Consider the following 27,334-nt stretch of genomic DNA (forward strand, 5'->3'; position numbering starts at 1 on the left):
TTCTACTGTTGTTGGACACTAGGATTCATCATCGTCAGAATTGAACCCAAAACCACTACCATGCTGCCTTGTCATGTTGAAGGCAAAGGTTTGGGATAAACTGCCCTCGGTGGTTGTGAGGTTGAAGGCAACCTCTTTGGTGTAGTAGAGAACTAGGTATTGTCTTTTATAATGATACCAACCGCCTATTACCAAAAAACTAGCCCGCATAAATAAAATCCCAGATCATTATTCTATTTTATGGCCCAATACAAAGGTTGGCCCAAAACTGACCAATATTTGTATGGAATGCCCATCTAAAAAAAAGCACATGGGTTTAAAGCCCAAATCAGGCCAACGATTGAACCCAAGATGGAGTCACATTGAGCCCATCTAAGACACAAAAGAGGCAATGGCCAATGATAGAGCCCCCAACGGAGCCTATATTGAGCCCTTTCTAAAGCCCATCCAAATATGTTTATTTTCAGGCTTGTCTCATCAAGTTTGGGTTCATTTGCGCTATCACTTTTCTCTTCAAGTCACTGATCATTGCAAAAGAATGGGAAATGCACCTTTGGAATTGGTGGTCACATTCTTCAACAACACTTTGTCAGCAATGTTCTTCATAGGCATCTAATCCCTAGGATTCATATTCCATCCAGCTCACATAGATCATTGGTCCCCATGGGTTATGGAAGGGTATGAGAGTATGATGCAGTACAATAAAGTGTATTGCAATACATGAAATCATTATCTCAGGTTGATTAAATAGTTAGACTAATTATGAAACTGCCTATACTTTCCATATTACTTTAATTAGTGCAATTATTCAGTTTGATTATAATTTTAACATTATGCACTTATGATTTTTCTTTTAAAGTTACAGGAGAAACCCTCCCATTCCATTCAACTCATATTAAGTCATAGTCACAATACATCAATAATAGGTTCACTTCACATAATCAAGCAGCATAGCATACAGTAATGAAAACTAATTAATGTAATACAACTAACGGGAACTAAAATTTGATAAAACATCAAATAAACCTACAATGCTTAAAACTCCCGCTCAATTTGGAGCAGAGACATTAATAATTCTCCACTAACATCAAATTGTACAATAGTTAAATAGTTATTGTTCCTTATTTCTCTTGAGTAATTCCTCACATTTCTCAATGAAATTGATGTTCAACATAGTGCGATAAAATTTATAACAGATGTGTAACTTGGGAAAAATTGAAAAGCACACCTTATTTAAAATCCAACATAAATCAGAGAATGATAAACCCATACACTACTGCATGTTAGTATAGGTAAATCCAAGTTTGATCTAAATAACTCAAACAAATATAATTTTGTGGTCAAGGGATACCATCATACGCTTCTCTAACCATTTGATGGCTAACGAATCCTGAAAATAAAGTAAGCTGCAATCACAAATAACAATGTCAAGAGATCCAGTAAGGTACCATTGCCTAATATTCTGCAAAATCAATGGATCGACAGCCAAGAACTCATTTCAAATTGAGCTACCCCATAATAAATGTCACTCTCTCAACTGAAAGACATTTGATGGGAACTCTTTAGTAAATGATTATCATGTGTCACATTTATGCTTACAAATTCACATTTACATCAAAGGTGCAATATTAATTAGAAGTGACAATTCTAGAGGACAACTGGAGTATTTTCTTCTTTTTTTCTTTGTCACAAGTCACAGATGTGGAGTTTAGTTGCACACCATCCCATGTGTGGTTATAGTAAGAACAATATCCTCCAACAACATTGTGTTCGGCTTCCTTTGATGGCAAGCATTATAATCTCAGCTTACAAAACTACCCCTCACCAATTCAATAGAAGAAAAGAAAACTTATATGAACATATTATGTTCTTGTTTCAAAGAATACAAACTAAGCTAGAGGAAACTTGAACCTACGAAGACATAGTCCAAAAGGAATTTTAGCCAAAATTGTAAAGAGTATTGACTTGTTTCCAGGAAATTTATTTGAAATGCTTGTGGCTTCCCACATGAACAAGTTGGTTGTCCAATTGTATTCTTTCACATAGAAAGGCTTGCATATTTGACACTTAATTGGTTTGTGTTTACGTGCATAAACATACGTACATTAGCCATGTCTTTGTTGTAGCTGGATAATATAGCACAAAACTAACTGGGAAAGTCGACCGTTGAGGTTATTATCATTGTTATTTAAGTTTTCACTATGAAAATTGATTGAAAAGTTAAGAGAAAAATGGGAGGGAAATCTTGGAATGATTTTTATTGACCTATAAAACCTTATAGCAGAGTTTCCTGAAAGATAATTTGTGGCCTTTGGAAGAAAATATTTTTGAGCAAATAGATTGGTATCTCTGTGGACATGTATTTGGATCATAACTAGCATAAAAATAAACAACTCATACAAGGTGATTACATCTGATCGCTTTGTCTTTGTCTATGGGTTAAAAGTAAAAGTTTCATAGTGGGCTAATTTTTTGTGAGAATGATCTCTATGGTGAGGAACATCCTCACAAAAAATCAGTCATTCTGAAACTTCTAACCCCATCAAAAAGTGGTTTACAAATTGAAGAATTGTGGACCATCAATTTTTACCGTTAATTTGTAAATCACTTTTGATGGGGTTGGAAGTTTCAGATTGGGCTGTTTTTTTGTGAGGGTGATCTCCTCACCATAGGGATCATCCTCACAAAAAATCAGCCCATACCAAAACTTCTAACCCATATAGGACAAAGTGTTGGCTCCATAACATTGGTTGCCAAAAGGGACCCATATATATATATATATATGGGTAGCGTTCGGAGGCCCTAAAGAGAGCCAAACATTTTTTCAATGTATGGGTTAGAAGTTTCGGAATGGGCTGATTTTTTGTGAGGATGATCTCTATAATGAGGAGATCATCCTAACCAAAAATCAGACCCTTTTGAAACTTCTAACACCATCAAAAATGGTTTACAAAAATCGGACAGCCCACAATTCTTCATCACTTGTAAAGTAGGTTTAGAGGTTTCAGAATGAGCTGATTTTTGGTGAGAATGATCTCTTCACCAAAGAGACCATCCTCACCAAAAATCAGCTCATTCCAAAATTTCTAACCCCTATTTCAAAAAATGTTTGGCATAATGTTTGGCTCTCTTTAGGGCCACTGAACGCTTCCCTATATATAATATATATGAACTCAATTTAAGCACATCCGTATCTGCATTGTAAGAAAGGTGAGAAGCAGGCAAATCATTTATATCCAAAATTTCAAACAACACTCTCCTATATGCATGTAATCTTGCAGCATATAGTAGATATTCCACCCTGCCCAAACATTTGGACTTTCTAGCTTACAAAGCTTAGATCTTATCACATAATGACTTTCAACATAGTATATATCAAAAGCTCAGAAAAACTTCAAAACATTTTCAAAATACAGAAGATATTTTCATCAGATATTACGACAGATAACTAAAGCTATTCCATATTCTCACCAAAAAACAAATGAGGAACAATTCAAACCTTGGTATTCTTGGACCTTCCAGAATCAGTGTCAATTCTCAAGGAGGAACCCTCACTAGAGTTGCAATCTTGTACTGCATTTTCAGTTGGAAATGCTGCCCCATCATGTGCATTGAGTAGTACACAGTAGCAATGATCTGTTTCTGTCAATACCTGCAATAAAGAAGACATTTGAAGCTAAATTAAAAAAAACTCTTTGCAATGGTGTCAAATCACTATTAATCGAAGAGGATATGAAAATTTTGATGGGTAAGCATCTAGGCAGGAAACTTGAAGAAAAAGAGAAAATCATGAGTCTTTGCTTAATTAAAGACAACGATTACTGGTAGAAATAATATGACCAAGGGAGCCACATCTTAGTCGTCTATCTTATAAAAAAAGGGACATTAAGACAGAGAAGGCAATGAAAAAACGATTAACCTTTATTTTCTCAATAAGTGGATCAAAAGGGTTCAACCATAGAGACCCACTTGAGCATACATTCAAAATGGGACAAGTAATCATGTCCAAGACATGTCTGATCCAACACTCAGGACTGGACACATGGAAAGAGTAGTACTTCAATGTTTTAATCCGCAGGTTGAGCAGAATATCACAAGGCTTCCATTACGTATCCTCATAAGACTCCATACAAATTAAGTATTAGTAGTTAGCATCCTTTCAATCAGATTGGGAATAAGCATCCCTCCACATCGGAATTCATCTGATAAGAGGGCTGTCTGGTGGCATGTGTGCCCCTGCATCCTTGCAGGATTTGTCGTTGAACAGTGTTATCAACAGATAGGCCTACAAGGGGCTCTGACATCCTGTAATATATGTCTTGTAGGCGTCATCTTATACACCAACATCTTGTACATTTGCTTCTAATTAAACCATTCAATGACCATGGACTTTAAATGCAATGCAAATGATTTCAGCCAATGAGATCACAGCATGTCTGCAAATTCATTTAATGTTTGTGGTAACATGTGGATGTAGCACCTCCCTTATAAACCCTAACAATATATAAAGATTGACTTCATATTTGTAAATCATACTAGAAGGTGGCATGTGCAAACACACATGTATCAAAAGAGCTTATTTGTAATTTAAAATATTGATTAAAGGATTACATAGTAAAAATATATACTTTCATAATTTTTAAAACTAAGCAACGTGATCATACGGTCGTCTATTGCAATTTTCTTGGGTTTTTCACTAAAATGACCCTGATTATATTAAATTTAAATATAAAAATGGAGATTTGTGGCCACTCAAATTTTGATGTCCAACCACTTCAAGTCCACCTTCTCTCATTATAATAGTCAAGTTATGCTACCAATGATGAATAAAAAGTTCACAGCTTTTTCTAAATGTGAAATACTTTATTGCAGCTTTGGGAGGCTTTAATGTGGGTATAGACGAAACAACCATCTCCCACTTAGAGTGCCAATGATACTCCTTTTTGTTTGGGCTGTGCTACTGATCAATGCACCTTCCTAAGAGACCCTCTTTGTTTCTTCGAGGCAGATTTAGGCTTGGATACTAATCTGAGAATAAGTAAGGCAATAGAGGTCAGGCCTATCAGAAATATAGTTTTGCAAACACTTTTAGGTTTTGGTTTATATTCTTCCATAGGAACTAAATGCGGCTTCCTGTTGGAGCTAGTTATAGATCAAAGGAGTTGTAGATACAAAGATTTTAGTTGGAGGTTGGCCTATTGGAAATCTACATATTTATAAAATGGATGAAAATTGGTTTTGATCAAAAGCACTTTGGCTTGCCTTCCATCTGTTTTGCGTCCTTACCCTCTATGCCTATTACCGTAGTCAAAATATTAGAGAAGGTGAAAAGTTTTTTTCGTGGAACGCCTATGATGTCATTTAAATACCATATTAGTTAACTAGAGGTCTATTCATGTTCCCAAAAAAGGAGCAAATCTGGGGATGCATGATCTACAGACATGAACAAAGGCTCTCCTAGGAAAATGGCCTAGAACTTTGGTTAAGAGTCTTGTAATCGTTAGAAAATGTTCATTTGTTCAAAACACAATAGCAAAAACTGTAGGTGCCATCGCAGTGAAACTCATCTCCCTTGTGGGTGTGTTGTGGGCATGTAATTTTTTAAAGGTATTCACAACAATGTCGATAAAGGGATAGGGTCAGGTAGTAAGATGATAGATGGTGTAAGGTCTTCTCCTAAAGAGAATTTTTTGTTGTTTTCTCTCTTTTTTTTATAGGAACATAAGTCAGTGGCTTAACCAAAAAAAAAGTCAGTGGAGATCATTATATGGGGCTTGAAAGTTATCTCAGCTCCTTTGAACAAAGATGAGAAATTGTGGGTCAGGAATCGGAACGGTACTTTTTCAGTGAGTTCCTTCTATGCAACACTTCATTTCATGCCAAGGTCTGAATTTCCTGTTCCCTTTGTTTTGGCAGTCAAAGGTCCCATCTAAATATGCTTTCGTTATTTGGACTGAATGTTTGAACAAAAACATGGTTGTGGTTAACTTGATTAATCGCAAATTGATTTAGGTTCAATTTACCAAACTAGTGGTGAATCCGGTAAGCATCTTTCTTATATTATAAGCCGACTTAGCAGATCTAGGGCATACGTTGGAGAAGTTAGCAATAGTCTGGACCATACCATGCTTGGTTCTAATGTGCTTCGTAGTTAGTACACCAGTATCAAAGACATTTGTTATGAAGGTTTCCTTCACTTTTGTTCTTTGGGTTTCCCCAAAAGAAATCAGTTTAACTTTTGGTAAGGAGTAACAGGTATTCATGTTATTGTTCTTTCGATTAAGGATCATATGTTTTAAGTGGTCATTGATTGTTTTTTTTCTGAAGTACTTTGAGGATTTTGTGTTTAGGTGGGATCTCAATGTTAATGGGAAGTATAGCATTTTTTTTCTTGCTTTTATTCTCTTTTCCCATCTTTTTTTTTTTTTTTTTTTGAAAGGTAAAAAAAGGATAGGGAAAGAGAATATATCATTCCGAAATGAGATGAGACTTTGAATCATGATTCTAATAATACACACACACACACACACTCACTCACACACACACATTGAAACACTGATATAGGAAAGGGAAAACGAATTGTTGTCAGCAAAATGAAACGAGCGTGTGAAACAGTGTGAAAAATGAAAAATGGGAAACAGTCTTTAAAAAATTACACCTAATATAGGGAAGGGAAAACGAATTGACATAGTTCAGAGGAAAAAGAGACAACGAACTAGGAAAATGTTAACTTAAGATTGAACAACTTGAATGGTTTTGTCCTAAATTCCCCTTTGTAAGGACTTGAGAATAGTTTCAAATTAGACTACTTAAACTTTTGATTTTTGATCAAATCAAACTATACACCATCAAAAAACTTAATGAAGGTGAACAACCCTTTCTTGAACATGTATTAAACAAAGCCAACATGTCCAATCCCAGAATAAAGACCACAAATATTGCAAATATACATACACCTAGCCTGTACTTGGAAGGTTTAACAATTCTGTTTGTGCAACAGAATTCTATTCTGTTTTGTTTGTTCGACAGCCCCTAGCGATTTTACTGTTTTTTAGTGGGCTTATTATGTAATGGGGCCCATCTTATGTTATGTATGTGGGCCCCACATATCTTTTTATTAGTAGACTTTAATATATAGAGAGGTGAGAGATCGTACCCTACTGTTTTAAGTGAGTTCATCTCTCTCTCTCTCTCTCTCTCTAATCTTCTTCTTCTCCTCTCTTTCTCCTCCTCTACTTGCTCTAGGTTATTGGTTTTTTACTTGATATCAGAGCAAAGCCCTTTTTTTTTCTCTCCCATTTTTTTGGGGTTTAAACCCTTATTTCTGCAGTTGAACTTTTTTCCTGCAGTTTTGTGGTGAAAAGAACTTTGGTTCATTGTCGTGTTGCAAGATAAACCCTAGATGTGTATCTAGGGCATTGTATGCTTGTGGTTTGTTGTGACTGCGATTTGGGGCTGCGTGGTGCTGTTTTCGGACATTTTAGAAGTTTTATTCATGGTGGGTGGTGTCTAGGTCAGCTTTTTTGGCCAAAATTGGATTTTTGATTTACCTAAAGTTGGTGGAGTTTTTTTTTTTTTCTTTTTGCGCCTCCTGCCCTTGCCAGCCCCTCTCTTAGGTGTCTCTTATACTGCTTGTTGCCTCCCTCGTTCTGTGTTTGCTTCTTTTAGTGGTTATTCTAATGGATGAGCATAGCTATTCAAGTGCTGATACGGCCAAGCAAATTACTTCGGTAAGGTTGAATGGAAATAACTACCATTCTTAGTCCCATGCTATAAAGGTGTTCCCACGAGCCAAGAAGAATGTGAAATACCTTATTAAAGATCCTCCACTTACGGATTCAAAGAACTATGAAGATTGGTGAAGTGAAAATTCATTGGCTATGACCTGGCTTTGGTTAAGCATAGAACCATCTGTGGCTTCCAATGTCCAACTCCTTGATACTGCAAAGAATATATGGAGCTCTCTTGCAGAGATGCACTCTCAAGAGAGTAATGTGACTACGGTGTTTGAGTTTTTTGAATGCGTGATAAACCCCTAAATGAACATTACAGTAATCTGAAAAGTATGTGAGAAGAATTACTACTTTATCAACCTCTGGGCACTGATTTAGAAGTTTAGTGACACCAACGGGAAGAGTTCCAAGTTGCTCAGTTGTTGTCCAGTCTTAACTCAAAGTATAATGTTTTCAAGGATTAGATTCTAGTTGGTGAACTTCCTAATGCAGCCCACGCATATTCTCGCCTTCAAAGGGCCTCTCTTACACACTCAGCTCATTCTCTGTCGCAATAATTAACTGATCACTTTACCAACTAGACATTAAAAATGCATTTCTTCATGGAGATTTACAGGAGAAAGTGTATGTCGATCAACCCCTAGGTTATGTAGATGAAGGGAAAGAACATCTTGTGTGTAGGTTGAAGAAGGTGTTGTATGGACTGAAACAGACTCACGTGCTTGGTTTGACAAATTTAGCTTTGTGGTGTTTCGGTTACCTTTGATCATTCTATATTTACTCGGCATTCTATCTCAGGTACTATCGTTATTGTGTATGTGGATGACATTATTATCATTGATAGTAACTCTGTTAGTATTGCCCAGTTGAAGACTCATTTGGGTACTCAGTTCCATACAAAAGACTTCGATCTTCCTCGTTATTTCCTTGTGATTGATTTTGCACGTTTCAAGGATGGACTCACTCTATGCCAACGCAAGTAGGTGTTGGACTAATTATCTGAGACAGGTACTCTAGGATGTCATCCAATTTATACTCTCATGGATCCTTCTGTCAAACTTGATGCTAAACAGGGGGAAGTTTCTGAGGACACTGGGAGGTACAGGCAGTTGGTTGGCACGCTCATATATCTCACAGTTACTCGTCCTGACATTGTTTATGCTGTGGGAGTGGTCAATTAGTTTATGCATGCCCCTTGCTGACCTCATTGGGAAGCTATCTGTCGTATTCGACACTATATGAAGGGTGCTCCCGAAAAGGGTCTTTTGTATTGTCCTTTATCTTCCTTGACTATTTTTGGATACTCGGATGCCGACTAGGCTAGGAGTCATTTTGATCGTCAATCTACCTCTAGGTATTGCACATTTGTTGGTGGAAATAGAAGAATTCTGTCAAACCCTAATCTAAGACCTTGGCAAGAATTTATAATAATAAAATAGTTAAAATACAAAAAAGCCCTTACAAGAAATAAAAGAATAAAAACTATTATTGAACAACTAGCGCTAAAATAACACTAGATTATTTCCAATATTCCCTCTCAAGCTGGGGCAAATATATTAACTAAACCCAACTTGACAATGTGAGAATTAATAATAGGACCAACAAATTTTGTAAGCATGTCGGCAAGCTGATCAGGAGATCGTACGAAGACTATCTAAAGATCACCAGATCGAACATTCTCCCTAAGAAAGTGAACATCAACCTCAATATGCTTAGTTCTTTCGTGAAGAACTAAGTCAGAAGCAAGCATGATAGCAGACTTGTTGTCACAGAACAAAATAGAAGAACTGAAAATAGAAAAATCCAACTCTGTCAACAAAAACCGAAGCCAAATTAGCCCACATGTGCCAAGGGCCATAGCACGATATTCAGCTTCAGCAGAAGAACGAGAAACCACATTTTGTTTCTTACTTTTCCACGAGATAAGATTATCACCATAAAATATATAGAAACTAGAGGTAGATCTCCTATCTGTAAGAGAACCAGCATAATCAGCATCTATAAAACATGACAAATGCGGCTGAGCAATAGAAGAGTAGAAAAACCTGAGACTAGGACGTGATTTCAAGTAGCGAAGAATACGATAAACAACATCAAAGTGAGAAATACGTGGAGGATGCATGAATTGGTTGACCACACTAACCGCAAAGGACAAGTCCGGTCTAGAGTTAGTCAGATAAATCAAACGACCTACAAGTCTCTAATAAGAAGAAGGATCCGATAAAAGATCACTAGAGTTAGCATGAAGACGATGATTCTGATCTATAAGGGAGGAAGCAAGACGACAACCAAGCATCCCCGTGTCCTAAAGAAGATCCAATATGTATTTACGCTGAGATAGCGAAATATCACGACGAGAACGGACTACTTCTATCCCCAATAAGTACTTGAGTGGACCCAAAACCTCAAAAGTGCAATCCAATAGCGCTTAACCCTGTCAATCTACTGTGCATCATCTCCAGTCACAATAATATCATCCACATAAATCAAGATATAGTGCAACGACCATCCACTCCTCGATGAATAAAACAAATATGATATAAGTGGCATCTAGAAAACTCCATAGAAAAAATAACCTCAAAAAACCGCTAAAACCAGGTTTTCAGGGACTGCTTCAGGCCATACAGAGATTTAAGGAGACGACATACCTTCCCAGAATACTCCCCTTAAATATGAAACTTACGAGGGGGGTCCATATAAATAACCTCAATCAAATCACCATTCAGAAAAGCATCATTCACATCAAGTTGGTGTAGTAGCCAGGAGTTACATGTTGCTAAAGAAAGCAAACAATGGAAAATTTGACAACCGGAGCAAATGTGGGACCAAAATCTTTTCCAAGAGTCTGTGTTTAGTAACGAGGCGTGCCTTGTACCGATCAACAATCCCATTGGCGAGATATTTCGCAGTGAAGACCCACTTACACCCAATAGTACACTCCCCAGATGGAAGGGTAACAAGTTCCCAAGTGTTATTTTTCTACAAAGCATCCATCTCAGTAGTCATAGCTCTAATCCACTAAGGGTCTCATAAAGCCTCTAATACAGACCGAGGAATTTGAATAAAATTAGTGACTGCGACGTAAGCTTGATAAGAGAAAGAAAGATCCTGATAGGAAACTAACTGGTCAATAGGATGATCAGTCACACACCCCCGCTTACCTTTGTGAATAACAATAGGCAAGTGAGAGTCAGAAATCGAAAGGGTAAGAACAAGTATATATATAGAGATAGGAAAGAATATACTTGAGTCCAAGGAGGAGGTTGGCACAAGTGGAGGAGGATGAGGGCGACGAGTGTAGACCTTAAGCATCGGCGAAGATAGAAAAAAAACTGGAGAAGGAAACATTATACGAGATGGGTCCTGCAAAGTAGAAGGGTACTGTAAGGTATAAGAGTCCTGCAAAGTAGATGTGGCATGAAAGTATGGAGACATTTTCAAAGAAAGTAACATCAAGAGAGTGCATGATCCAATGAGAAATTGGATCATGACACCTATACCCTTTTGACATAGAAGAGTAACCTAAGAAAACACACCGAATAGTTATCATCCAATTTGGTACGATTAGGAGTTTTGTCCTGAATAAAGCACGTGCACTCAAAAACTCGAGGTGTAATGGGAAAAAGTATATTTACAGGTTAAAAGACATGAAGAAGCACTTGTCCCTCTAAGGTGAAACTAGGGACGCAATTAATAAGGAAAGCCGCAGTGAGGACTGTCATATTCTAATATGCCTTAGGAACATGCATTCCTCGAAGAAGACATCAAACAATGATCATGAGGTGGCGGTTCTTACGTTCTCGCCACCCGTTTTGCCCAGGAGTATAAGGACAAGTCAGTTGGTGAAACATACCATACTCATGAAGATGGGAACGAATTCCATCAGATATATCCCCCCCCCCATTATCAGATTGAAAAGATTTAACAGTAATATTGTAGTGAGTTTGAATCATTTTAAGAAAATTGACAAAAATAAGACGCACCTCAGAACGAAAACGCATCAAATAAACCCAAGTACAACGAGAATAATCATCAATAAAGGTAACATAATACTATGACCATTAAAAGCAGTAATAAGGGAAGACCCCCTCACATCCGAATGAACTAAATCAAATATTGCATTAAATCAATGCATACGAGGAATATAAGAAATACGTGTGTGCTTAGAAAGTTCACATACAGAGCACTGAAATTTGTGTCCATTACAAGCAATTTTTAAAGTAAGAAAGAAATAATGTAAGTACTAAAAATTGACATGTACTAAACGAGCATGCCATAAATCTAGGGTCAGAGAAGAAAACGTGTGACTCCCAGAAAAAGCAATCGAAATAGCAGTAGGCAGAGATCCAAACAAATACAACCCATCCCTCTCATACCCTTACCAAAAATCTTGCTCAAAGTTAGGTTTTGAAAAATGCAATGAGTAAGAAAAAGGGTAATTGAACAATTTAAAGATCTAATAATACTACTCACAGACATAAGATCAAGAAATAGATGAAGGACATGAAGCACAGAGTCTAGTGAAATCTTACAGGATATGGAGATGGTACCCATGCTGTGGATGGGTGTAAGAAATCCATCAGCAAGGCGAACCTCCTTATAAGTGATAGGAAAAGTAGATGAAGTAAAATGACTAGACTCACCAATCATGTAATCAGAGGCACCAGAATCAATAAACCATGTCAAAGGAGCAGAGCCAGACTGAGTGACATGGAAGGCAGAGGATGTACCTGGAGACACAGGGCCTATTCATTTGAGCTTCAGAAGGCAGCTCTTTTCGCTTTTTCAGCTTTTAAGCCAAAAAAACCAGACGAACAATGTTCGTTTGGGGTTTTTTGACTCCCACGAAGTTCAACAAAAGCCCAAAAGCAACTCTTTATTAAAGTCGTATAAAGGGGGCTTCTCTATTTAGCTTTTGCGCAAAGCCAATTACCAAAAACGGCTTAGGTATAATGACCAAAATACCCTTCTTCTTTATTTGAATTTCCAACAAAAATGTAAACCTATACTTTCTTTCATTTTATCGATTTTCAGCACAAACGCTCTTCTCTCTATCTCATTACAGCTCCCAACCTCAGCCAACTCCTCTCTGTAATTTCTTCTTCTTTCCCAAAGCCATCGTTTTTCAGCACAGACGCTCCTCTCTCCTTGCGCAAAGCCATCAATTTATCGATTTTTAGCACAGACGCTCCTTTCTCTCATTGAAGCTCCCAGCCTTAGCCAACTCCTCTCTGTAATCTCTTTTTCTTCCCCAAAGCCATCGTTTTTCAGCACAAATACTCCTCTCTCCTTGCGCAAAGCCATCGTTTTATTGATTTTCAGCACAGACGCTCCTATCTCGTTGCAGCTCCCTAGAACTTCTTCTAACTCTTCTTGACGGGATTTTCGCCAAAATTATAAGTATGCCACACTCACAGCTCGACATTTCAATCTCTCTCTCTCGCTCCTTCCTGTGTTTTGATTTTGATTTTGTTTTTTTCTTCTTGAAATAAAGTACAACTGTTTTTGCTTTTCTTGAAGGGAAGCTAGAATCATTGTCAACTCTTCTTCCTCTACTTCGACCGAAGACTCGGTTGCAAGAGACAATCGAGAATGGTTCGAAAAAATCGAGAATCGATTCTTGAATTTCTACTCATCTATGTTATTGGTCGAGTTCTTTATAAGGTAAAAGCCTTTTAATTTCTTTTAGGAACTTTTGAATTTTAATGGCCTCTACTTCTATTCTAAGTTCTAACAGAGTTTTGCCTCAATTAGCATTCGATTCTCTTATTTTCGATTCTCTAACTACTTTTTAATTCTAGTTTTTTTAATCTTTCAAATGAATTTGAGTTACAGACAAGGTCTATGACATCAAAAGCAGGTCTGAGGAAAATGGGATTTTCAGAAAGATCAATTATTTGAGGATTTTGAACTTTTTGGGTGATGGGTTTTGTTGATTTGTTTGATTTATCTGTTAATAGATAATGGGATTTTGAACTTTCTAGGTCTCGACCCTTCTTACAAATTTTATTATATTTTTTGAAGTTGGGTTCGCCTGCAATTGGGTTTAAACTCATCATTGCTAATTTATTTTTTGAAGTTGGGTTCGATATTTAATTGGGTATAAACTCACTATTGCTAGTTTTTTTTTTTTTTTTTAAGTTGGGTTCAACTGTAATTAGGTTTAAAGTGGGTGTAGTTCTTGCAGTCGAGTAGCGTATCAATCTATTGCTGGTCTGTTTCTCTCTTTTTTTATTTTTGTTTTTTCGTTTTATTTATTTAAACTCACCTCACATGCGGAATTTATATAGATAAATGCAAATTTATATCGCTATTTGCTTTATGAATTTAGGGACTAGATTTATTGACATTTTTGTAGATAATTTGTTCTAACAAATTTTTTAACCTGCTACGATTTATTGATTATTCCTTATCTATTATTTTTTTTTTAAATGAATATTTAAGTTGCAAGATGCTGAGACAAAAAGTAACAGAACCAAAAGAAACAGAGTCAAAAATTGATTTCGCAAGATGGACACCCTATCTTCATAAGATTTGGGTTGATATCTGCGTGGAATTGGTTAAGGAAAAAAGATTCGGTACTTTATTGTATGTTAATGTGTATGGGATGTTGCGTGGATGTTAGATTTTGTATTATGCAAGTATTTTTTTATTAGGAAAATTTCATGTTCATTTGTAAGAGGACGTGTTGACGAAAATTCGTTAGAATTATAAAATTTATAAATTTATTTAAATTGAAAATATTTATTTTTATAATTTTTTAATAAAATTTTCTTATATTTAAATATATATTTAGTGTAATTATATATTTATTAAGGTATTCTGGTCATTTTACCAGAATCTAGCAATAAAAAACTGTCAAACGAACATCAATTTTTGGCCTATGTGCTTTCAGTAACGAACAAGCTTCTGTTGAATGTGACTTTTCAGGTTCTAAGCTTCTGCTTCTTCCAGAAGCCAACTTCTGGAACTGGAGCTGGCTTTTGTAAAGAACAAACCCGTTGTAACTGAGGCCACTGTCGAAAAGGGGTGAGTGTGAACATGAATCTAATCTCGAACAATAGTGACAATCTAAGTCTGTAATTGTTGCAAATCAATTGTAATAAGTGAAGAAGGAAAATTAATGAGAGGAATGGATGATAACTCCACTGCAGCAGCACAAGGAGAAGATTATCCCAAAAACATAGTGGAAGAAGATCGTGGTATCAGATGAGGATAAAGCTGAAAGCAGCGCGCCTTCTCATGACCAGTCTTTCCACAATGACTACAAATGAGGTCATTCCCTTTACCACAACCACGGCTGCCACAACTCCCAAATCCCGAGATTCAAGAATCAAAGAAACTCAAGTTGGCTGTTAAAATCATCTTATCTATAGCCAGAGCAGAAAAAATACCAAGTGCCTAAGAGAGAACAATACGACCATGACGCTCATCACTGTCAATGGTCGCAAATGTCTCTAATAGAGAGGGCAAAGGGCTGATATTAAAAATCTAGGTCTAAAGTGTCTCAAACTCAGGATGTAAACCCATAAGAAATTGATATATCTGATGTCGAGAAATCCTCTTAACCACATACCCAGCTGCCTATGCAGACAACTCAATCGTAGGCTCTTAATGGGAGAGCTCCTCCTATCGAAACTGAAGAAAACCAAAGTAATCAGCTACTCCCTTGGGTAGCCTGTGATATGTCTCTATAAAGCTCATAAATCCTTGAGTCATTCTCGGCATGCGCATATGTTTGAATGAGAGTTGACCACAAGATTGAGACAGACTCATGATACATAAACATGGTATAGATGCGCTGCTTCTTGGAATTAAATAACCACCCAAGAATAGTGTGGTTGTCGATTTCCTATTGTTTAAATTTGGGATTAGTGAGGGGTGGTTTAGTAATAGTACCCAAAAGCCATCCAATTTTCCCTCTTCTACCCAAATAAAGACGCAAAGACCGAGACCAGGATTGAAAATTCTGACCATCTAATAGAGAAGTAATGATACGCTAGGCTGAGAAATTTGCCCCAAGAGTTGTATTAGAATCCTTTAGACTCTAGATTCGTCGCCATTACTTGTGACTTTGGTTTGAAGGGAGATCAGTGTGTAAAAAAAATCGCAGGTAGAAGGAGGGTAGCAGCGCAACAAGTAGTCTAGAAACTGTACGACAAGCCCCAAACAGCAGTTATGTTGTTGCAGATCCTCAAAAACAACCTGTACTAGCAGACCTACTGTTGTTGCACCCATATAACAGTCCAGAAACTGCTGTACAAGTTGCCTTACTGTTGTCGCAACCTCAAACAGTCCAGAAACTGTATCGCAGGCCCCAAACAGCAGTTATGCTATTGCAGATCTTCAAAAACAACCTGTACCAGCAAACCTACTACTGTTGACCCTCAAAACAGACCAGAACTGTTGTCGCATGCTCAAAAACAGCCCAGAAACTGTATCGCAGACCCCAAACAGCAGCTTTGCTGTTGCAGATCCTCAAAAACAACCTATACTAGCAGACCTACTGTTGTCACACCCCTCAAAACAGTCCAGAAACTACTGTCGCACCCTCAACAGCAGTTATGTAGTTGTTGCAGGTATACTCAGCCCCCAAGAAGCTTATCGCAGACAATAGGAGGCACTCCTGCAAACACTACTTCTGAGATGTTGTGGATTCATTTCCTTCTTTGCGACATGGGAGTTAATTCTCCATTACCTATGCAGATGTATTGTGACAACTAAGCGGACATTTTTATTGCTAGCAACCTTGTCTTTCATGAGCGCACCAAGCATATCAAAGTTGGTTATCACTTTGCTCAGGATTTACACATGAGCAAATAGATTGTCACACCCTATATGAAGTCAAGTCATCAGTTGGCTGATTTTCTCACTAAGCCCTCATCTCATGTACATTTTTTTTCTTCATGTACCAAGCTGAGCATCTTTGATATGTATGCTCCAGCTTGAGGGGGAGTGCTAAAATTTTGTTTGTGCAACAGTCCTAGGGCTATTTTGTTTGTGCGACGACCCCTAAGGTTTTTACTGTTTCATGGTGAAGTTATTATGTAATGGGGCCCACCTTATTTTATGTATGTGGGCCCCACAAACATTTTTATTAGTAGACTTTAAGAGGTGAGCCCGTACCCTACTGTTTTAAGTGAGTTCGGCTCTCTCTCTAATATTCTTCTTCTCCTCTCTTTCTCCTCCTCTACATGCTCTAGGTAATTGGTTTTCTACCGGAGTCATAGAAGGAAAAGAAGTCAATCAAAAGAAATAAAAAAATCAACTCAAGGTGAATAGAATCCAAAATAAATCCATGTGTTTCTATTGCATTTTCAGCAATGATTTCAAAGTTGGATCGATAATTGAACTGAAGTAAGATCATCGTGCATTAATAGTCTTAAAGAAAAAAATGACAAATTAAAAAGAAATACGGTACAAAAAATTGAAGAAAACTTAAAAAATAAAAATATAAATAAAAATCTTATTTCTTTTTAACACTACAAACAATATATCTTGATAGGTATAATGAACTGCAAAATTCTTGTGGAAGGGAAATCAAAATAACCCTAATATATGTTTTTTTTTTTTTTTTTATCGTTAACCCTAATATATGTTGACAAATCACTTACCCCAAAAGACCAATCTGATGGGGAAGGTGCAACTATGAATATAAGAGGGTCATGAGCCGAGTTGGGTGACGATACGTGAGCATGTGACACCAGGGAGCGGAGGTGGATAACACAACACTCAACACTCCCCCTCACTCATAAGGGTGGAAAATTCCTTTGAGGAGACTCGAACCCGTGGCCTATACAAACCTAGCACTCTGATACCATGTTAACAAACCATTTAGCCCAAAAGAACAATCTTATGGGGAAGGCGCAACTATGAATATAAGAGGGTAACGAGTCGAATTGGGGCACAATACGTGAGCATTTCACACCTGGAAATGGAGGCGGATAACATAAGTCAACACTCCCCCCTCACCCATAAGGGTGGAAATTTCCTTCGAGGAGACACGAACCCGTGACCTATACAAACCTAACGCTTTGATACCATGTTGACAAAACCATTTACCCCAAAAGACTGAATTGATGAGGAAGGCGCAACTATGCATATAAGAGGGTCACAGGTTGAGCTGGGGCACGATACATAACACCCGGGAATGGAGGCAGATAACACAACACTCAACACTTCCCCTCACTCATAAGGGTGGAAAATTCCTTCGAGGATCCGTGACCTATACGAACCTAGCGCTTTGATACCATGTTAACCAACCAACTACTCCAAAAGGCCAATCTTTTGGAGAAGGGGAGAACTATGAATATAAGAGCATCACGGGGCTTAACTGGGTCATGACTCACTCAAGAGTGGAGGAAAACATACACTCAACGAATATATCCATCCATACGATATGTAGTGAAATCAAGTAATCCAACCAATCTAGCTGTTCGAATTGGACCCTGGTTAATACATCAAGAAGACAACGACTAAGTGAAAGAGAGAAGATAATGGAATGTGTTTCAAAAAATTAAATCATGAGTATATTTTGATTAAGATAAACATTAGAAACCATGAAGGAAAAGTAAACATGAAAATGAAGAATTATCAATATATGTGGCTTCTTTCTTTTGGAAACCACTTTTTATTTTGAAAAAATAATTATATTTGTCATTAGAACGAGAGTTGGAGTCCTTGGAAGGGAAGAAAATGAGGTTTTAGATACTTCTGAGTTTGAATGAATAAAGAACATTTGTGCAATCATTTTAATAGTCGAACCACCCTTTCTAGCAAAATTTTCAATTCTTCAATTTCAATAAATAATAGTTCAAAATGAAGTAGACCGACATTTTTTATAAACCCAGATTAACCGTGTCCAATTGCCGGGCCAATGCTGCTTTTGTAACACATTTTTTTATATGTTTCCCATGACATTTCCTAAATGTTTCCTATACCATCCCACTAGTTTCCAATAATTGGGAAAACCGATCCCATCATTTCCAAGGAAATGCCCAATCATGTAGGGAACACGTATGCTCCTAACAAAAGCCACAGTTTGCCAGCATTATCAGATCAGGCAACCTCTTTTTGACGCTGACAACTGAGCAGGTGGCTTAAGTTACAATTAACATAGTGATCATGACAGATGGTTGTTTTATTCCATACCATCCACCGCACCGAAGTATTAACTTCCAACATATTTCTAAGAAATACATCAAAATATTTCCATTTCCAATGGCTTGACGGGACAATCAACTGGCATTTTTCGTATATATTTTGGTGGAAATCACTGTTCATTTCATAAAAGACTTCGGTGAACAGGAAATTTCGATAGGAATAACCCAATTTCAATTGTAAAATGCAAGATTTAGGCAAAATATTTTGATCAATAGTAAATTTAGATTGAAATGTATATTCAAAAAAAAAAAATTCAAAAAATATTAATAATATTTTATTATATAAATAAAAAATAAAAAATAAAACAGAAACAGAAAATTTTAATCACTTGCAGAAAGGACTTGTAAATTATAAATACATATATACATTCATTCATCTTTAGAAATGAACTATGATTGGTAATATATATATCACCTTAATTTGATATATTCCAACCCTGTTAGCCTGTATCTACCTATCTGTCTAGCTGTATATATATATATAATCTTATTTTGATGTACTTTAATCAACATTTCCATCAATATTGTATTAATTTCCACATTGATCAGAATATTTCTATAAGCAAAAACTTAATACCTTGATTCTAACCTTTTATCAAGCTTCATATACCCAATTGGACAACAATTGCTTATAGTTGAGGAAAAACAAAGATTCTTGAAAATTAATAATTCAATATCTCTAACCATTAAACCCAGTAAACCATCAATAAGGAAGAAGATTAAGAAATGAAATTCACATAAACAAGTCATGAGAACACACCAAATTCAACCATGTCATCTCAAGAATTAGTCCATTACATTGCATAAAATACATATCTTACCACTGCATCAAAAGTGGAATCGAAGTCATCAACAGAAAAACAAATATCCGGATAGGCAGGAACTGTTTCTACTTCCTGGTAACATGTCTGTAAGTGTTAGAAAGAAACTTAAGAAATTAAAAAAATCAGATGAGGAAATCAGATCTGATTGATGTTAGAAGCACAGACCTTTTTTGAGTCCAAATGAAAATTGACACGACTGGGAGATGCATAGACAGTCTTTACAACCTGCAGAAACATTAAATATTGAAGTATGGCATAACTGCAAGATATGCACATTTAGAAAACTTAATTGCCAAATCATCTTAATAGATAGAATGAACTCATAGTATTATTTATTTAAGAAAACTTTTCCAATCAGTTTAGCTTTTTCTATAACAGAAAGTCACAGGCCCTCAATGTTCCGGTGATATCAGAGCTACTGTGTGAAGAGCAGGAAAGATGTTGAAACTTCAAACTAGAGTTTAGATATCAAAACTCGACCATTACTGCAGAATTTTTTGTAGAATTGTGTGAAGGGATTGCTACTAGAAATGCCAGTAGCAACACATCTAGAATTATCCAAGAAAAAAAAAAAAAAACATTAATAAACAATACACTGTTGGCTTGCTTGAAAGTTGAAACCATTGCAATGGGAGTACGCAAGGTACTAGAATTCCATATTTTCGGGGAAGTTTAGCAAGATATTTCTCTTTCCCCAAATACCAACCTCGGAAGACACTTGATTTTCTTTTCTGCAAAATTTCAGTTAAGAGCACTTCATTTCACAAGATTGAACAATGCCCTTCCACCAGCAACTTGAAAATGAAATATATAAATTGCAATATTTCCTCGAAATTATATAAAAAAAAAATTGAATTTTGGGAAATTTGTACCACAAGACCCTATAAAACCCATCTAAATGCAGCTTACCAGATTCACTCATACAAAGCAAATTTGCGGTAGAATTCGTTTTGGGTTCGTGGAATACACAAACCATGTACCAAAAGATCTGCGAACACAATCGTTGTGGTTCACAGAATTTTTTTATTGGATTCAGCAAACCCGATATCAATGTATTAAAAGGCATAAGCCTTGAGGCATGAGGCTTATGCCTCAAGCGAGGCGTGGCCACCATCCCTCAAGGCTTAATGATGATTAACGATTAGAAAAAAGATGGACATAATCACAGAATATATCAGTATGACTGAGATGCATCCACTAAAAAGAAAACAATGACATGTTATATCCTACTAACAGCTGGCCTCTATTTCTCTTTATAACAGCATTGTTGCTTCTTTTGTTCTATAAATATTATTTTGTTACTTTCAAGAAGATTTTAAGGGACGGAAGGAGCTTTTTCAAATATAGTCAAAAAGAACCTTGGAGAGGGAGACTCACTAAACAAAAAATCAATGCTTGCGTACTAGATATTAGTTCCTAGAAAAGTTATGCAGCAGAAATACCTTATATATAGGAGATAATGGTGTGTCTGCTCCATTTTGATGATTCCGAAGATCCTGAATACTGAAACACAGTAAAATATATACTCATTAGAGAAGAATGATGCTAGGAAAACAGTAAGAAGATGTCTACATCAGTGGTTGAGAAGAAGATTCCAATTATTCCAAAACAGAACAGGGACAAGAAAAACAATCAGATAATTCTGCATGGTGTAGAGAACATAATACCAGAGTTCATAAAAACATCTTCTCTTTTGAATTGTAGGATACATGCCAAAGGTTTACAGAGGAGATATGGCCTCACAATCTCACTTGGCCTTCTAAATAGAACAGCAAAAGATGGGTAGTTTTGTTATTTTTGGAAAAAAAAATGAAGAAGATGAGTATGCAAATATTGGGAAAGAGTTGCCTGAGATTTTCACATTCTACCCTTCTCCAACCACTGCAGTGAATGATTCAACTATCTTTGCAATAGAATCATTCTTATAATACATAGGATAAGGCACAGAATTCGAAACACTAAAATTACTTGCGTGCAAGAGAACCACATGGAGATGAGCAAAGGGCTAATATTTTGTGAAGATGATCATCCCACCATGTAGATCATCCTCACAAAAAACGGCCCTTTCTGAGCCTTCTAACTACAGAAAATCTAGGACTCAATGTAATTTGTAGTCGTGTTTTGATAAGCTTCAGAATGAGCATATGTCATTTTAGTGTCACAATATCCCAACCTGGATAATGTCTTACTGAAGTGCCACCTCACACTTTCCTCCTGTGAGAAGTTGAGCCCAGTAGATCATGTAAGTGTGACATGGTCAAGGGCACTATTAACATGGTCAGTTCAGCATTGTCTATTAGATGGATGATCTAGTTGGTCCCATCGACCCTCCACATGCCAAAAATCAAAAAGTAACTCATTTGTGCAGTGATGAGGTTTGGACCAACACTTAAAACAAAAAACAAAACAAAAAAACATCTATGTGTGTGTGTGTGTCCATGCATGCACCAAAAAACATCACTCATACAAGATAAAGAACGTTTGCATCAATAAAATGAAAAAGAAAACTATACCTGCAAATAGCAACAGTTACCGTGAATGTAGTGTGAGCTATTAAGTTCAAGTAAAAGGAGCGCCTCCAATCCACATCGGCATAATTTTCACCAACAACTTCTTCCAACTGGATAACGTTAAAAGCAAACTAATTGGATTTGTTTATTTTTCATCACAAATGATTTGGGAACTATTTTTTGAACATTCTTCTATCCTAGAGTACATTAAGCACTAAAAACGAACAAGCATAAGCACTTCTTTCTTACAAATAACCAAAATTTATTAAACTAAATAAAGAGGGAAACAATTTCCCTTTCAAAGCACATCATCACAAACAAAATATAATAATCACCTGAAAATGACATATAATTAATCATAAATAAAACTCTCCCAAAAATAATGAAACCGTCCACCCTGATACCCCCGAAATTCCTTCTTATAACAGCCATGGTTTAAATTCCCATTTCCTTTTAGAATGCATCGACTGAGACGTCTCGTTTTTTCAACATTCTAAGACCATACAACCACAGAATTCCGAGACAATAAAATAATAGAATTGAAACATTGATTGTTTCGGTTATGAATTTCCAATTTCGCCAGTAACTGAGTGTGTATGAGCATTCGAGGTTTCGAGCCATCAAGTTTAGTTCCTCTTCACTCTTCCTCTTCTTCTCTTATCCTCTCCTCCCTTTCTTCCCCTTCTTCATATCTTCTTCACTATCTTCTCTGTTTTTTATTCAGAGAAAAGAGATACCTGCTTTTTTAAACTGATGACATGCCCTTGACCTGAGTGATGTAGGGTACCCCCTACATGAATCAATAAATATTTGAGAAAACCCTTGTATTTTCAACCTAATGACCTGCCCTGACCTGAGTCTCCTCTGAAAGCCTCACTTTTTAATGTATCAAATGTCTCGTAAGGTTTCGGTGATGTCTCAGAAATGTTTCAGTATCATTTTGGTTTTCAAAAAAAAAACCAAAACATTGAAATGAAACGAGATTTTGAATAATGATAACAGCCCAGTCCTCCAGAAGATTCCCAATTAATTTGTAGATTTTGGATCGCCCACTACTCTGATCTTCTAATATGTAGTTATTGTGCTCTTTTCAAAGACACTAACAAACAGCAAACAGCAGCATCCTCCACAGTAGTTCCCCCTTATTACCCAAAAAACAACTGACCAATAAGCAAATAGATCCACCACATCCTTGGGAAGAAACTCAAACCACGTGAACAATGTTGCAATGAATAAATTGATGGTTCACATTCACCTAACACTCCTTGCATATAATGCATCAATTAGGGATCGTCACTCAATAATGATTTACGTGATCAACCATCAAATAATGTCCGTCACTACCGTCCAAACAAAACCTTACATTCCAGGAGGCATTGTGGACTCCCAAATACAACTCACTTTCAATTTCTCCCCTATAGCATAAGCTCGCATATCATAGAAGTATTGAAACAAGATTAAAACTTTGCAATTGTGAAAAGTTTCACAAGGCCAATTGGCGATATTTTAAAGGGTAATTACAAATTTTTGCAATAGGGCGTTGATATTAGGTTTAGAGGTACTTTTTCTAATTGCAAAAAAAAAAATGCAATAGGGTGTTGCAATTAGGTTTAGAGGCTTGAGCCCAACTGGTTTCTTTAACAGCACAAGAGGTTTCAGACAAGGTGATTCACTTTCCTCGCTTCTATTCAACATTGTGGTGGAAGCTTTGGGCAGGATGTTCTTGAGAACCACTTCCTTGGGGGCCTTGTCTAGCTTTTGTGTCTCTGAGGAGGAGCCAAAAGTGACTTACCTCCGGTTTGCAGATGATACTCTAGTTTTCTTGGAGGCGGAAACGAGTCAGGTGTGTTTCCTAAAGGAATTTTTGTGTTGGTTTGAGGTTGTGTCTGGCCTTCCCATTAATTTGAGGAATAGTAAGATTTATGCTATAGGAGAGGTCCCAGACATTGAAGCTTGGGTTGAGTTTTGGGGTGTCAAGTTAGTTATTCACCTAGTTCTTATTTGGGTCTCCCTTTGGGAGTGGGGTATAGATCAATCACGTAATGGGAGCCTTTGATTGAAAGGACTAGGAAATTTTGGTTTCTTGAAAAGCAAAGTATCTTTTAAAAGGGGGTACATTGACTCTAATTAAGAGCATTGTTTCTAGCATCCCTACATATTAAAAAAGAAGAAAAATACGCCCAAAAGACCCACAAGAACAATCTTTCTCTTCGAACAAGATTTGGAGTTAGTTGATGATGATATCAATAGAAAAGGAACCCTAGAGCCAACACATTAATACCAAATTGAATTTTGGGATACACACACTAGAGTTTGCCCATGCCAATGGCACAGACATCCTTTTTGGGGTTAAGGGGTAAAAGAGGTAAGACAATAAAGTTGGAAAGGGTATTCTAGGAAAGGGGAGAAGAGAAAAGATAATAAAAAGTTGTCCTCAAGATATATTCTTTATGAGGGGATAAAGATTGAGACAAAGGGAGGGGACAATCATCCTATTTTATCATTGAGTCGTGCTAGAGTAACATTGCGGGGGACATTGTTGACGTGGATGCGTGTCAAAACCATAAATGCTTGTCATTGAGATATGAGTGAGAAGCATCTTCGATACAAGGGAGAAGCATCTATGGTTTTGTGCACACCAATGTCCCCCACGATGTCAATTTCAATGTTACTTCAGCATTTTCCTTTATTATTATATAAAAGGATATATCATATGTAAGTTGTAACCACAATTACTATATACATACTTAATATATAGCAGGGTTACTATTCACAATTGCACATACCAACAATTCTCCCCGTTATAGGTAGTGGTTCAGTCAACACTCTTTTGCTTCTTATGATCCATTTGCAAACTGTTTAGTTTTGTGGGTGGTGAAACACATAAGTATTTTGTATGTTCATCCAGTTGTAGATGTAAGAGGAGAACATCCGTAGTGTACCTACCTACAATTGTATCAAGATACAATTTGAATTTCTCTATACCATCATTTAAGATTGTCTATACAGCTACAATAATTGAATCTGTATCAAAACTGTTTTGGTATTAATTCAAAAAAAATTGTGCTTCTATTGGTTTGCATTCAATTAATTTATGTACTCTAGCGGTTGTTGGTTTTGTTGACAACCATTTACCCCAAAAGACTGATCTGATGGGGAAGGCGCAACTATGAATATAAGAGGGTCATGGGTCGAATTGGGGCACCATACGTGAGCACGTCACTTGGGAGAAGAAGCAACTAACACAACACTCCCCCTCACCCATAAGGGTGGAAAATTCCTTCGAGGAGACTCAAACTCATGACCTATACGAACCTAGTGCTTTGATACCATGTTGACAACCATTTACCCCAAAAGACCGACCTAATGGGGAAGGCGCAACTATGAATATAAGAGGGTCACGGGTCGAACTGGGGCACAATACGTGAGCCCATGACACCCGAGAGCGGAGCCGGATAACACAACACTCAAAAAGTTTAACCAATAAAATATTTGTTATCACTAGTTCACTAGGTAAACATATTGCTTGAAGTAGATACACCATTGGATCACATTATATTCAATTAAACAAAGAAAACCTTTTGGTATGCCAACCACAAACATCATAATGCATTTCCAACTTAAAAAGTCAACCATATGGACCCAAGCAATCAACAAATGCAATATAATTGAAGAAAATGCATAAAACCATAAGTGGAAATTGTGATTTAGTGGTTACAACTTACAAGCACAACACTAGCAATGAACTTTCAATTAATTACAAGTTTACAACCTTGGGAGCATTCCAACACCTTAACACTTACAAGACAATCATGAAGAATATTATATTAATGTAACACAGATAAGCCCTAGCGAAAACAGGTATTTTCTAGTAAGTTACGATAAATCGGTGATCTCATTGTTGTGGTCCAAAATATCAGCAAATAAAAAACACTAGCGTGAGTCAACAAATCTTGACGATGTGTCATAATCAACCATAGCAAATATGTGTAGCTTGAAATTAATTTCATGTCACATTTACCTTAGGTGCCCACCTGCGTACAAAATATGGAAGGGTTCCTTCCATATCATCATTAAAACCATATCCATGCAAGCTCTGCAGAAAAAACAAAACACTTTTTCACGATAAACTGGTTCCCGAAATTGTTAAGCAGAACAACATGAGAATAGTAATTATGAAATTATATATATATATAAAAAGACAGACCAATTTTCTCACGAAAAACATGAGATCATCATCCGGGCGTCCTCTTGATTCTCTACCAGAAATAAAATACAGATCCAAAACATCATGCCAAAAATGTGAATCCAATTCCACATCTGATGCATCTTCATCATCAACTATTGTTTTGCCTAACAAATTTGAGTGCTTCCTCACCATACTCAACAATTCATACCTGCACAACAAACATTTTTAAAATGGAACCTTATATTTACTTGCATGCAGATCTTTCATTGAATAAAGACTCATGAAAAGTTGTCAATAACAAAATTACCCAAAAAATTACAAATTGACCATCTATTTTAATGACAAATATTTCTAAATTGATTTCCTTATACATATATAATAATTTAGTATCAAAGGGTGAGGTTGAGTGGTGTTGAAACCCAAACCACTTAACTGTATATAGACATTATTTTCATATAGGTTTAAGGCAAATTAACAACAATGATTTTTTGCCCAGGAAGAGAGCTGGAAAGGTGCATGTAAGTCAACATCACCCCTAGAGTTGCAAATCATTAAGCTACACACAATTAATATGGCATAGTGAGGCACCAAGCGCACACCTACATTTGCAAGTGAGAGCATGGCTCAAAGTTTCATTCCATTTTGGAATGTTTCAACATAACAAATCCACTACCTCTAAGTCTGGATCAAAACATTGAATGTTTGTGAAACGCTTTGAATTGCCACGGAATTTTTTGTAATGTTTTGGAATATTTCAGCGCAAAACAACCCAGATTTTTCTCCTGACCGAAAAATTGCCTCAAGATGAGATTGTAAACCTTGAGAGTGAGCACAAACCAATAGGCATGGGCATTTTGCATGCATGCATCATTGTAGAGTCCGAATCAAAGGTCGATTGAAATTTTTTGACCAAAAG

At 36.6% G+C, this 27,334-nt stretch overlaps 1 protein-coding gene across 4 annotated transcripts in view; it reads right to left on the reverse strand.

Annotated features, from left to right (window-relative positions):
* The window catches only part of CW7, a 41,840-nt gene that overhangs the window by 9,133 nt on the left and 5,373 nt on the right, over positions 1 to 27,334 (reverse strand). For 2 of the 4 annotated variants that reach the window (XR_015177737.1, XM_086440307.1), the window contains exons 2-10: positions 26,437 to 26,626; positions 26,251 to 26,325; positions 22,233 to 22,339; positions 21,162 to 21,222; positions 20,316 to 20,450; positions 19,885 to 19,944; positions 19,717 to 19,791; positions 3,500 to 3,652; positions 1,352 to 1,406 (exon numbers count right to left, since the gene is read on the reverse strand). Coding sequence is in view for 3 of the 4 variants with exons in the window: in XM_086440307.1 (XP_086296433.1) it covers positions 1,352 to 1,406; positions 3,500 to 3,652; positions 19,717 to 19,791; positions 19,885 to 19,944; positions 20,316 to 20,450; positions 21,162 to 21,222; positions 22,233 to 22,339; positions 26,251 to 26,325; positions 26,437 to 26,626 (911 nt within the window). In the remaining variant the exon portion in view is untranslated. The remainder of the gene's footprint in view (positions 1 to 1,351; positions 1,407 to 3,499; positions 3,653 to 19,716; positions 19,792 to 19,884; positions 19,945 to 20,315; positions 20,451 to 21,161; positions 21,223 to 22,232; positions 22,340 to 26,250; positions 26,326 to 26,436; positions 26,627 to 27,334) is intronic. The other 2 variants (XM_086440309.1, XM_086440308.1) reach the window with 2 other exon arrangements.

The sequence above is a fragment of the Akebia trifoliata genome, chromosome 4 (assembly GCF_017979445.1).
Source record: "Akebia trifoliata isolate Shusen 1 chromosome 4, ASM1797944v1, whole genome shotgun sequence".
Lineage (NCBI taxonomy): Eukaryota > Viridiplantae > Streptophyta > Magnoliopsida > Ranunculales > Lardizabalaceae > Akebia > Akebia trifoliata.